Genomic DNA, 13,141 nt, shown 5'->3' on the forward strand with positions numbered 1-13,141 from the left:
TATAGAGTGAATTATTTATAGTACGTCAGGTAACGGGATGGGAGGGAGATAGCCCTTTATATATACACAACGTCTGCTTTAATCGCTACTTGTCATCACTGTATGCTTCCGCCTTTCATCCATCAACGCAGATCTAGAAACAGAGATGGCTGATCAATTGTTTCAGACGCAAGGGGAAGACTACTCGAAGAGCAGGCCGAGTTATCCCCAAGAGCTCTTCCAATTCATCGCCTCCAAGACGCCCTGCCGTGACCTCGCCTGGGACGTAGCCACCGGCAGCGGCCAGGCTGCAACATCGGTCAGTTCATTTATATATATATGTGTGTGTGTGTGTGTGTTAATTTCAGCAATGCCATTATATATAAATCTGCTGATTATACAACGGAATCATCTCAATAGCTAGCTGCTATTTACAAGCAAGTCATAGCCACAGATACCAGCCAAAACCAATTGAACTTCGCAGAGAAGCGCCCTAACCTGCGGTACCAGTGGACGCCGCCTCGAATGTCTACGGCGGAGGTCGAGAGCTTCGTGGCGGAGCAGTCAAGCGTCGATCTAATTACCGTAGGTCAAGCTCTGCACTGGTTCGATCTCTGCGCATTCTATGAACAAGCGAAATGGCTGCTCAAGAAGCCCGACGGCGTGATCGCCGCCTGGTGCTACACCTTGCCGGAGGTCAGCGACGGCGTCGACTTGATTTTCCGGCAACATTACTACGTCGATTCTAGGCGTTATTGGAGCTCCGGCCGGAATTTGGTAGTGGATCGATACAGAACCGTCGATTTCCCGTTCCAGCCGGTGGACGGCGAGGATCACACGGGGCCGTTCGAGTTCAAAACGGGGAGGCTGATGAGTTTGGAGGACTACCTCGCGTACACGAGATCAAGTTCGGCGTATCAGACGGCTCGCCGCGACGGTGTGGAGCTGTTGTCGGAGGACGTGATCGAGAAATTCAGGCAAGCTTGGAACGAAGACGGCAATGAAGAAAAGGTTGTTAAATTTCCTGTCTACCTGAGGATTGGAAAAGTAGGACTGCAGGAAGCCTGAATTAAAACCCTAAAATTGAATCAAGCAAGAGAATTTTGACTTTTCATTTATGCATATGAAAAATATCATAATTCTCTTGATGAATTTAAGAATAGAAATGAAAATTTATTCACACCCATTATTATGTAATCCTAATGTCGTCTACACATTAGGATACTAGCATTACCATTGGCTTGTAATATCATATTAATTAATATAATATAACAATAGTTAATAAAAGTGGCTCATAGGTGGTTTGAAAATGTTATCAAACATTTTCATTTTATTATATTTTGTTATTTTCATTCCAATTTATTAATTTTCATTTATAATGAGGAAAAAAAAAAAACTTAAGGTTGTGTTAAATTTGCTACTTTCAGTCCGTTTTAAATTTTTAGTTTTTCAAAACACTGAAAATGCGTTTACTTTACTATTTTCAAAAACACATTCTCAAAAATAAGAATAAAATTATATATAAAACCCAAAACAAAATTTGTTATTTTGAATGTTTCCAGCCAAAATGCGTTGAAAATACTAAAATGCAAAAAACATCCCCTTCTCCCTACCCTCAAATCTTAACAGATCTCTTGTTTTTCCTTCTCTTTTATCTTTTTCCTCCTCTTTCTCTTTCCTTCTCAAGCCGCCATCAACCACACTTGCCACTGCTATCAGTGTCGCCAACAACTCTTCTTTTTTCCTTCATCCTCTATTGTCGACGGCTACATGAAGTCGACGATAATGACTTGATGATGTCGATGGCGCCAAGCAACATCCATTACCATGACAAGGGCAAGAAACAACAATCATGACAAAAGAATAAAGACCAACAACCATGGCGATGCATAAATTCATGGTCAGTCGAACTTGGCACAAACACTCAAGGGGTCGTAGTTAGAGATAACGTGTCAAAGGAGAAAACTAAGGATAGATAACGACGAAAGGCAACATTCATGGCTATGGAACCTTCAATTACCGACGACGCATCATCGACCATGACAATAACCGTAATCCCTTGCCACATGAAAGAGGTCTCTGGTAATTGGAAATCACTAGTCACGATAGTCGATGATGACTAATAATGAATTTTTTATTATATTAGAATAAGAGTTGAGTAATTCATCAAAAATAAAAGAAAACACACGAGGAATAGAGACGAGGAGAGACGTCTCCTTTCCGTGCGTCTCTGACATGCTGTGGTGCCGCCCCTCCTATTTTTTCCTTCCAATTCTGTCCGTTTCTCTCCCTAAAATGTTGAGATATGTATATATATATATATATATGCTACGTGTGTGGCTGCGACCTAACTCTCCTATGACACCATGGGCCCACCTCAATTGAAACTTCAATTCATTTGGGCTGCCATCATTAGCGTTCAAATAAATAATATTATATTAATATAATATGGATGCCTTTAATTGCACTTTCACATGAGACGTCATTTTTTTGGGTCTTCAATTGTTCTCATGGTTCCTTTCCTTGATTAAAATATTAATTTTTTTTTGGTCCCCAACTTCAATTTCAATTTCCCAAGACATGGCTGCTCCAATTTCTCTTTCTCCATGGCTCTGCACGGCTTCATTGTTCCCATTTGATTTCCTTACTTTCCTAAAAAAATAATAATATTTAATATATAAAATTTAAATAAGAAAAATAAAAATAGAATATGCATAATGACAAGAGCGAATTTTTTTTATTTTTTATTTTTAAACATAATTTATTAAACTTTGTCACTAATATCTTATAAATAAAAAGCATCACATTATAAAATCTAAGATATATTAAATAGACTAAATGTCAAAAGAATAAAAATATAAAATTATGAATTCATAAAAAAAAACCACTAGTTGTTGGATATGCAATCCTTTTAGTGGTGGTGATCCCAAGCTCGAGCTCAATTCATGTTAATCTAACTTGAGCTCGAGCTGAGCTTTTAGACTTAACTCGAATTTGAGCCTTGGCTTAGGTTTGCCAAGTTTAGCGAAATCGAGCTCGACTCGATTGTAACCCTAATCCCAACCAATTATGTGACTTTATTTGAACCACCCTCCTAAGATATCTATATAATGGCACAATGTTTAAGGAAAAAGTTTTTGTCATTTATTATGTTCCCTATTACATCACTGTTAGACCATCCTCCTATTACTATTGTGTCATTTTAAAATATAATGACTAATTTGAACATTGAATGACCTATCGAAGGGCGAGACCCCGTTTTCCTTTTTCTCACAAGAGTATTTGACACGTATTCGAGTCTAAGAATTGTTAAAATGATTTCAAGCCAATAAATAACCATAAACCCTTTACCTTATCAATAACATTCTCCCTATACAAAAGTGACTTATTTCACTCAATTAAATAATAACCCCATCAAATCTAAAAAAATCATGCATACGTTAGAACAGAAAATAAAAAAATAAAAAATGATATTTTGCCAAGAAGATAATATAAGCGCCAATTTTTTAGGAAACGAAAAAAGTATGAAGTAGTGTAGAAGATGAATTGAAACTTCTGGTAGGAGTAGTACGTCGCTTTCACAAATGCAGTGGCCAAATCCAAATGGGTAACCAGTAAGGTGGGTGAGTTCGTGAAGACCAAGGAACTGGTTAGTGGTGACGTCACCCATGACGCATTTGTTGCTTCGTTCTTCCATCCCCAATCAAAGATTCTTTAAATATTTACAATAAATATAAATTGAAGATAATCTCTCACTGGCTTATAAATTGAAGGATCCTAAGTCAAACTAAATGCAGAGAGAGAGAGAGAGAGAGAGATGGCAAAATTGTTCTTGAACCAAGCGAAGAATTACGCCGCCGGCCGGCCAGGTTACCCGGAAGAGCTTTTCCGATTCATCGCGTCCAAAACCTCCTGTCATGACCTTGCATGGGATGTCGGCACCGGCAGCGGCCAAGCCGCAGCATCCGTAAGCTTTCATTTTTCTATTTTTAATTTTTAGTCTTTTTTTTTTTTTACTTAAAAAAAGATATATAAAAATACTTTATTTAATAATTTTAATTTCAAATAAATTACACCAAAGACAGATCTAGAAATCTCTGTAGAAAAAGCTAAAATTTTTTTGAAGTATAAAATTACACATCACAAATTTTGGGATGGATTGAATTTTTTTTTGGATTAAATTATTAATAAAATTTATTATTTTTTACATTAAAAAATTATTTTTAATACTAAAATATAATTTTTAATTGTAAGCTGTGCATGGATCCACCCTTGAATTATACTTACCGTCTGAAGATTTTACTAGATTATCGTAAATATCTCCCAATTGTAATAACATATCACGACTTGATCTCCTGTATAAAATTTATCTATTATATTTTTACATTATCATATATTTATCATTAAATGTAAGCGTCTCATTAATTCTTTAATCTACCCATGAACAAACAAACTACTTATAAAAGGGTAAAATTGAAATGTGACATTTCACTTGAACAAACTCATCTCAACCTCACCAAATTCATGAGATTAAATTTAGTCACCTACACTAGATTGAATCGAGAGAACTGTAATGTTACCAACTTTCTCATAAGGTTCGATATGCTTATAAAGTCATGCTCATAGTATCGAACACACAACTTATCATATTTGGAGGACAAACTCAACTCAACTATTCTCAAACTTAATCCAAACATGTCTTTAATCATGTCTCTGGCATCTTATCGCATATCTATCTTAGCATTTTCATCTCAATCACGCTCACATTTTGCACATGTTAAAACTTTATTACCCAACAATTCTGTGTGATACAACAAACAACTGTTCCAAAATCCACGTAATTTTATAAAGTTTTAAATATACCCCATGTAGTAATAATACTAACCCAATGTTCTTCCAGTTGGGTGGGATCTACAAGAATGTGATAGCCACAGACACCAGCCAGAAGCAGCTTGATTTTGCACCAAAGCTCCCCAACGTGCGCTACCACTGCACCCCTCCCACCATTTCCATGGCCGATCTCACAGCCAACATTGCAGCCCCGGCAAGCCTTGATCTTGTCACCATAGCCCAAGCTCTGCACTGGTTCGACCTCCCCACCTTCTACCAACAAGTCAAATGCGTGCTCAAGCGACCTGAAGGAGTCATCGCGGCATGGTGTTACACCATCCCTCGAGTCAATGACAGGGTCGACTCCATCTTCCAGCCATTTTACTCGGACTCCTATCCCTTCTGGGAACGTGCACGCAAGCTTGTGGATGACAAGTACACGGGGATCGACTTCCCATTTGAGCCCGTGGATGGAGAGGATCACACTGGACCGTTTGAGTTTACTTCTAAGAGGGCAATGGGATTGGATGACTTCTTGACATACATAAGGTCATGGTCAGCTTATCAGACTGCAAAAGAGAAAGGGGTCGAGCTACTGACAGATGATGTGATAAACAATTTCAAGCGAGCTTGGAGTGAAGATGGTCATGATCAGAAGGTGGTCAAGTTCCCAGTTCACTTGAGGATTGGAAGACTCGGAAATTAATTTGAACTAGAATGCTATCTGGAATTAAGTCAGTCACATTGACAACGGATAGACCACTGTGCTGTGCCCTATCCCAATTGATGAATAAAGCACATATTTTATGTCAATCTCGAGAAGAAAGGGAATCTAAACAATGCTTTCAAAATATAAAAATTTAATTGATTATCATTTATGTTCAGAGAAACATCATAGCAGAAGAGACCAGTGTTTCCACTAGACAAAAGGGAAAGAGAAAAACAGAGGAAGCCGTAAGGAATGTAGTCAGCACAATATCAAGAGATAATGAAGAAGCACATACAATAAAAATGATGGTAAAACCAACATTGTGAAAAGCAGAGACACTGGGATCTCACTCAGCAGTGGCAAGCGCTGACTGCAGGACATCTTCAAGGTACTTCTCAGCAGCAGCATATTGCCTTTTCTTGTCCTCGATTGCTAATGCAGCCAAGGCTTTGTCCTGAAACAGAGAAAATATCGTGTAATCAGCATTTCAATAATTAAAAGGAATTATGATGGAAAAGATTATTTTCTATTGATGTATGACACTACAGGAGGCAAGTCTTGGTAGCTCCTCAAGGTGTCAAGGATGGGCTTTGTTTTCTTCTCCAAATCCTTCCTGTGCTCTGCCATCTCCACCAGCATACCATGGCTAATCTCAGGGGTGTAGCCCACACGGTTGAGTATAGCCTGCTCCCAAGGAATTAATGTTGAGTAATTAACAAAATAAATTTAGATAAGCATCAACAGAGTTTAAATACAATTAATGGAAAGCGAATTGAATATCAACCAATTGAATGAAACTTCAAAATCTCATTTTTGTGAATGAATTATTAGGGATGGGAAATTTCCTAATTCTTCCTAATAAAAAGGTATCTCCATTCTCCACTGCACAAGACTCCCAACTTTGTGAGGGTCAAGGGAAAGTTGTATTTATATGCACCCTTCTCCTTTACTTTTTTGCAAAGAGACTGTTTCCACAACTCACACCCATGGTTGTTTGGATATTTTTTTCTATTAAACCTATTTTGACCTATTAGACTCTGACTCTCTGGAAATAAGATTAGGTTTTGAATCCTTTGTCAAACACAATTGACTAAATATTATCAGGTTAGATAGCATTATTTATACACATTTAATGACTACATTTTAACATAAGAGGTCTACCTCAATGAATCTTGAAGTAACTTGTATCTTGGACACAACGGTCAGCATGTATCTCTTAAAAGGCTCTCCATTTCTTTTAGTATTTTTTTTTTCACTATTTACTCCTTACCTAGTAGTCAATAAACATGCCCAATCCTGAAATAAATTAGTGTCATGATACCAAGTTTCTGGGCATTTGGGGCTTTTATTATGTGACTTCTATTCATGTGTCCATGCCCATACACTATGCTACCAACATATAAGGAGACTCAAGTCATAATTTTAGACATATAGGATCCCCTATCTCTTTATGCTCCTTAATTTTTATAGATTCTCCACGGGCTTCCTGGTACAGACCATGCATGGCAAGAGCAGTTTCTTGGCTCTAATTTCTCATCCAAGTGGTACTATTTTTTTTCCCCAATTCAGGTTTTCTGGGATTCCTGCTGGCACGCAACCATATAGTGGCATTTATCATTTGAAGTAAAGCCCAGTTGTAGTTCACTCTTAAATCATCCTCAGCACTGTAGATTTGGTCTTCTCCATCCATCCAAATGAATTTTATTTGTAGTTTAAGTCTCAAAGATGAGTCTTGGTAGTTTTAGTAAGATTGCTCTTTTGTAACTGGAAGGTCATTGGTTCAAGTTATGGAAACAGCTTCCTTAAGATTGCTTAAAAAGATCAGAATTACAATTTGAGACTCAAAAAGCAATGAAAATTGCTCCAAATCACAAAGGAAACTGATTTGAATTGTTCCAGTTTTAGTAAGCACCTTTGTGACTTACAGTTTTAGTAAGCCTCCATGTGACTGGAACAAATCAAAGGAACTGTAAGGAAACAAAGGAAACTGTATGATTACTCCTTTGTGACTTACAATTTTCATTGGAAGCTTACTAAGATGGTAGTTAACAATTTTCATGGGAACAAATACACTTATAAAACATGTAATTCCGATCTTCTTCATAGTTAATAAGATGCACTAATGTAACATCTATTTCTCCATCTTCACTGAATAGCTTTGAGAAATACTACCCCAATCTCTCTTTGATCACTCCCTCATTTACTAGTACCTTTTGATTTTCAATTTTGCCTTATTATGCATTTCACTTGACTCAAATAATTAGTTTTCTTTCTCTTCCTTTAGTTAATTTATAAATACCTCTTTTCTCATATTTCTTGTCAAGTCATTGATATAAATTTCCATAAGCTTTGACTTCGTTTAAAAACTGCCTCATTTGCTTCCTTTTTGGCCATCATGTACCTCTTCAAATTTTCTTCATATGTCATGTAAAGGCTTGTAGCAAGCTCTTTTAGTTTTAATTTTTTTTCTCAAATCTCTTCATTCCACCATCAAGACTATTTTTTTTTGGAGCCTTTTCCTTCAACTATACTAGAATCATTTTTTTTTTTCTTTTCATATTTCCATTAGTAGTACCCATCCTCAATCCACATTTGGTATCCCCCGTCCTACAATCTAATATCTCCTGACACATACATTTTCTTTGAAAATAGTTTGTTTTCCACCTTTAAAATCCCATCATCAAGACTCTTTTCTTTTTGGAGCTTGTTCCTTCAACTCTGCTAGAATCTTATTTGCATATTTCAAATAGTAGCCATCTCAATCAATATTTGGTTAGTGACATTAGTTCCTCCTTCTACAGTCTAGTCTCTTCTGGCACAATGTGACCTTTTCTTTGAAAATAGTTTGTTTCACCTTTTAAACCCACCACCAGATTCTTGGGCTTCATTTTATATTATTCTTCCTCCCACATGACCATTAAACTCACCTTTCATAACAATCTTTTTTCCTCTAGGTGTTCATTGTATCGATCTCTTCAAATTCTCCCAAAATTTTGTGTTTATCTCTTCTCCTAACCCACCTTGCAATGCATATGCATTGACAATATTCATAGTTTCTTCTAGAAAGACTTTCTCTACAATAATCTTGTCTCCCATTCTCTTCACACTCACTATCCTACCCTTTAGAGTTTAATTCATGATAATCCCCACTCTATTCCTTGTACAGTCCTTCCCTGAATTCTAAAGTTTCTATCCAAACTCTGCCAATATTTTAGCCTGTTCTCCAATCCATCTTGTCTTTTGGAGGCAACCTAATCATCTCAGCTACCACAACCATAGATTTTCTTGTGAAAGTCTTATGATCTTGGAGACTTGGACTCACCATTGCAAATCTGATACTACATTCGAGCATCAAAGCAACAAACCTAGCTCATTTTTCATTGCACTGGGGCAATGCAACCATCAATAAGAGGATCACGGCCAACAGTTTTCTTATTTGTCTAGAATTCATGATGTTTTGACTCAATAAGTTTTATGTTGTCTGTCAACTGCCTTATGCAACCCTCCTTTATTTGGGTTTGGGATCAACTGTAAATCAAAGAAACACTTACAACACTAGAACTGTTGAGGGAATTACACAATCCACGGAGAGTTTTTACACATATTTAATCATGTGATAATTTTTTTATCAAACATCATTCCATTTTTTATTTTCAAAAACAAAAGTATTATCAAACATAATGTTTAGTTTATATTTTTTAATAGAAAATGAAAACGAACACAAAATAAATAAAAACTAACACATGAAACTGACCAAAAAAAAAAAATCAAACCCCTTACTTTTTGTTTAGACACCCTTACCAACTGCTAACAGTCCTGTATATTCAGCAGCATACACATCATGAATACCAAACAGATGCTAAAGACAAATTATGGGTTTTCTAGATAAATAACCATCAGTTTCAAGCTGCAAAAATCGGCAGTAATATTTTAGAAGTGCCCTCAATAAAAGTTTCTCCTAGAGATTATAAGACAGATTCTTTTCCGATCATTGTGGCAGTTATGTTGTAGTCACCTCTAGAATAGGGTTATATGCCATCCTAGAATCCCTTGGAAGTTAAAAACCATCCTGCTAAGAAAAGTATAACATCATAAAATACAGACCCTCCGTCATCAGTTGTCAGACAGATGTGGAAATTAATTCTTATTGAAATAAACATCATTTATATTTTAAACTCTTAGTCAAAGTCAAACAAATAATTTTCAGAATCAAGAATACATTTCTTTAGCATGTTTTTCATATATTGGCAATGCAAGTAGACCTACATCAAGGAAAAACTTGTTGTATCCTGAGGTTTCATAAGTGATAAAGTACACTTGAACAAGAGCAAAACAACCTTACTGGAAGTAAATTCTAGGAATTTGCCATAAGGGCAATGAAACCAGGAAACCCAAGTTGGCAAAAGAAGAATAGTGGATTAACATAATAACATACATAAAAGAATTAAGTGTTATACACATCACCATCACTATTTATCTAGTAAAGTAACAGAACAGAAAAATATAAATTCATCCACCTAAGATTCCTGAAAAATAAATAAAAAGAAAAGGCATGAAAATTCAATAATAAGATGCAAATAGAAATAGTTTTTTTTTTTGGGGGGGGGGGGGGGGGGTGTTGGAGTGGGGGAGGGGAAAGGAGTTGGGTTCCATGATATAGTTGAAGGATGACTTTGGCAATTATGCTGACCCCTCAACTAACAATTACAGAACTGAATGCAGAATACTGGCACCTTTTAGTTGGAATATTATCAACAAACAATTACAAAACTGAAGGCAGAACATTGGCACCTTATAGTTGGAATATTGTTGCAGATATTGCCTCTCCTTAGAAACCATAATAGCCAAGTTTGTCTTCCAATTCTCCATTTGAGATTCACAAGGAGCTACGTCATCCTCAAGTTGTGCAAGTGTTCTACAAATGTAAGTTATTGGGGGGGAGGAAGATAGATGGATATATCAGCAACCCCTCACCAAGTTCAAGTTTTGAAATACCTAAAGATTTAAAAAATTGTTATTGAAACTTTTTATCAAGAACCCAGAGGGTAATATTCGTATCTTACCTTTTTAAATAAGTCAGCCTGGCTATTGCCTTTCTAGTGTAATCAAGAAGAATTTTTGACTCTTTCTGAACTTTAACCCTCTTCTCCTCTACACCTGTCTTCCTTAGAGAAATATCCCCCATTGCTACAAGAAAACTGCATGTTTTCTCCAGGTAAGACTTTACTCAGGGGAAAAAATAATTAATCTAGAACAAAAACAAAACCAACCTGCTTAGTTCAGTATCTCTAATATTCAACAAATTTGCCACATTTGCAAGAACTTGTGCCGATGTGACCACATTAGATGGCAAACTGTCTTGTGCCAATCCCACATTCTCCAAAATCTCTCTAATCCTTGCAGCTAGAATTATCAGATATTTCGAAATAATGCCCTATCAGATTCTTTGAAATTGAATTGCATAAACTGTATAATCAGATGTACATATGCATACACAGACGCATATAAATCAGAAGACCTTGAGAACGATACTCAGCAGCTTTTTGGCGGAAATCATTTGCAACAATTTCTGCAGCTTGAGTTTTGGCTCGGGAGAGCGTAGCAAGGCTGTGTAAATGAGCAATACTTCGAGGCGTGTACTCGAAATCAGGGATATCTTTTCCAGCTGCATCAAATTGAGAAGCAAGCCACGCTTTCACTTCTGCAATTCGACTAGCATCAAACCCACCACTCTTGGCTTCGGCTACCGGCGGATTGGCTCCAGAAATCATATCACTCATGCTGCCTTCACAATGGAATCAAACCTGCAAGAAGAGTAGAGAAAACCAACAGCCATTACTAACAACAGACTTCCGTTTTCCGTACATGTAGGAGGGTAATTACTGGGTAGGATTTGGAAAATTTGCGATGACTGCAAACTAGTTAAAGAGTAAAAATAGTTCCATTTGTCAGAGCACAGAAATCTCATCCAGCAAATACGAACACATTATAATCAACAGATACTGATCTCCAAAGAATAGAGAAAGTCAACAAATCCGCCGTGTTCAGTAGGATTTGGAGAAATCTCGGTGTTAAAAATGGGTAAGAGCGAAAATTCGTCGCCAATGGATCCAGAATTTGGTTACTGCAGAAAGAACTCCAAAGAGGCAAAAAGGGGTTTCATAATAACCAAATTGTTCACAGATCAAAAAAGAACTAGCTAGGGTTCCCCATTGCTACAGGAAAAAAAAATCAGATCAATCAAAGCGTGGAGTGTGAATTCGGGGAATTTGAACTAATTTCACTATTTCAGCACAAGAAAAGCAGAAGAAGAATCACATAAATCTTGAAGTCTCTCGTGTAAATGCAGAGAGAGAGAGAGAGAGCTTGCCGGCGGTGTAAGAGAAGGCGGAGAGAGAAAAGCCGGCGGGGCTGGTCTTTGCTTCGTTGGATATGGTACTGGAATGGAAGATTTTTGAAACTTGAACGAATATATATATATATATATATATGACGTCATTTTGTCGATAATTAATTAATTAAGATTTAGAGGCAAAGTTGAATTTGGACTTTGGCCCTATTTGTTGCAGTTCAATTAAAGAAATTATAACTTCTAACTTCTTAGATTATAGCTTCTAAAACTTAGAATAAGTTATAAACCTGTTTGCTGCAACTTCTTAGAAGTTGTAGTTAAGTAGTTGTGGTGTTTGATACCATAAGCTGTAAAATAACTTATTTTTGTATAATTATCTATAATACCCTTAATAGTTATAGAATAATAATTTAAAAATTAATTAGTGTATATATATAAGTTTCAAGTGTTATAAAAAAATTAATTAAAGTATAGAGAGAGGAAGATGGCGAGAGAGGGGAAGAGATCTAAAAATGGAGATGGTGGTGGAGAAGAAAAACCCATAATTGCATAGACAATAGGGTAATTCTTTATTAAAAATAAGGGCAAAATTGTCATAAAAATGTAATTATTTAAGCAGAAGTTACCCTAACTTTGAAAAAGCCAGCTTCTATCCCTTCTAAAAGCTAATAGAAGCTATAAGTTAGAATTCTATAAACTAAAACAAACACTACATCCTAATTTTTTTGAAGCTAGAAATTAAAGTTGCAACTTTTAAGTTGCAACAAACAGGCCCTTTGGCTTATGTCTTTTAACCTCATTATAATATAATGTGTATTATTATTTAGTTTATCATTTTTAGTAACATAATTACATAAATTTCATATAACTTTAATTTAATTATTATCTCATTAAACTAATATAATATTGACATTATAATAAATATTTTCTCCCACACCCACTAACAATTTTATTTTTAAAATAAATGTATACAAAACAACTCAATACAACTATCAAACAAATATCATAAAAAAAGTCAAAATTTAATAAATGAACAAAATTTTACTTCTTATTTAATGAATAATGTTAAAAATCAATGTCATTAATTATATATCGTAATTTCAGTAAAAAAATGTACTAAACAGATAAGATAATGACATATAATTTCTTTAATCTTCTCTGATGAAAATACATCACATGACTAAAGAATTTAATAAATGAACTAGATGAATCTTAATGACTCCTAATTTTATTTTTATTTAATAAACGAATCTAATTTAATACAAGTCGAT

At 35.7% G+C, this 13,141-nt stretch overlaps 2 protein-coding genes and 1 long non-coding RNA gene across 4 annotated transcripts; 1 reads left to right on the forward strand and 2 right to left on the reverse strand.

Moving 5' to 3' along the window:
• Window positions 1-2,625, reverse strand: LOC127787983 (uncharacterized). The gene is made up of 2 exons (XR_008020287.1): window positions 2,168-2,625; window positions 1-2,058 (listed from the first exon to the last, which is right to left on the reverse strand). It is a non-coding gene; the product is annotated as an uncharacterized LOC127787983 (long non-coding RNA).
• A 1,124-nt stretch (window positions 2,626-3,749) lies between these two features.
• LOC127788716 (uncharacterized) lies at window positions 3,750-5,622 on the forward strand. Its single transcript, XM_052317309.1, has 2 exons — window positions 3,750-3,946; window positions 4,880-5,622. Exons 1-2 carry the CDS (start codon window positions 3,797-3,799, stop codon window positions 5,513-5,515), a joined length of 786 nt encoding a protein of 261 aa, XP_052173269.1. The 5' UTR covers window positions 3,750-3,796; the 3' UTR covers window positions 5,516-5,622.
• Window positions 5,623-5,632: 10 nt separating this feature from the next.
• LOC127788715 (AUGMIN subunit 1) lies at window positions 5,633-11,963 on the reverse strand. Of its 2 annotated transcripts, none has more exons than XM_052317307.1 (7): window positions 11,889-11,963; window positions 11,037-11,322; window positions 10,789-10,921; window positions 10,582-10,716; window positions 10,310-10,433; window positions 6,065-6,202; window positions 5,633-5,972 (listed from the first exon to the last, which is right to left on the reverse strand). In XM_052317307.1, the coding sequence occupies exons 2-7, from the start codon at window positions 11,296-11,298 to the stop codon at window positions 5,865-5,867; spliced, it is 900 nt and encodes a 299-aa protein (XP_052173267.1). In that variant the 5' UTR covers window positions 11,299-11,322; window positions 11,889-11,963; the 3' UTR covers window positions 5,633-5,864. The 2 variants fall into 2 exon arrangements, with proteins under 2 accessions (XP_052173267.1, XP_052173268.1); XM_052317308.1 differs by having other exon boundaries at window positions 11,837-11,935.
• Window positions 11,964-13,141: the final 1,178 nt, after the last annotated feature.

This window comes from Diospyros lotus, chromosome 13 (genome assembly GCF_014633365.1).
Source record: "Diospyros lotus cultivar Yz01 chromosome 13, ASM1463336v1, whole genome shotgun sequence".
NCBI lineage: Eukaryota > Viridiplantae > Streptophyta > Magnoliopsida > Ericales > Ebenaceae > Diospyros > Diospyros lotus.

Excerpts from the sequence above, each read along its gene's own strand:
- LOC127788716 (XM_052317309.1), top strand. The coding sequence starts at position 3,797 with ATGGCAAAATTGTTCTTGAACCAAGCGAAGAATTACGCCGCCGGCCGG. Across the intron at positions 3,947-4,879 it reads GCGGCCAAGCCGCAGCATCC|TTGGGTGGGATCTACAAGAA; the intron begins GTAAGCTTTCAT and ends ATGTTCTTCCAG.
- LOC127788715 (XM_052317307.1), bottom strand. The coding sequence starts at position 11,298 with ATGAGTGATATGATTTCTGGAGCCAATCCGCCGGTAGCCGAAGCCAAG. Across the intron at positions 10,922-11,036 it reads TGCTGAGTATCGTTCTCAAG|CTGCAAGGATTAGAGAGATT; the intron begins GTCTTCTGATTT and ends TGATAATTCTAG. Across the intron at positions 6,203-10,309 it reads AACAATATTCCAACTATAAG|GCTATACTCAACCGTGTGGG; the intron begins GTGCCAATGTTC and ends CCTTGGGAGCAG.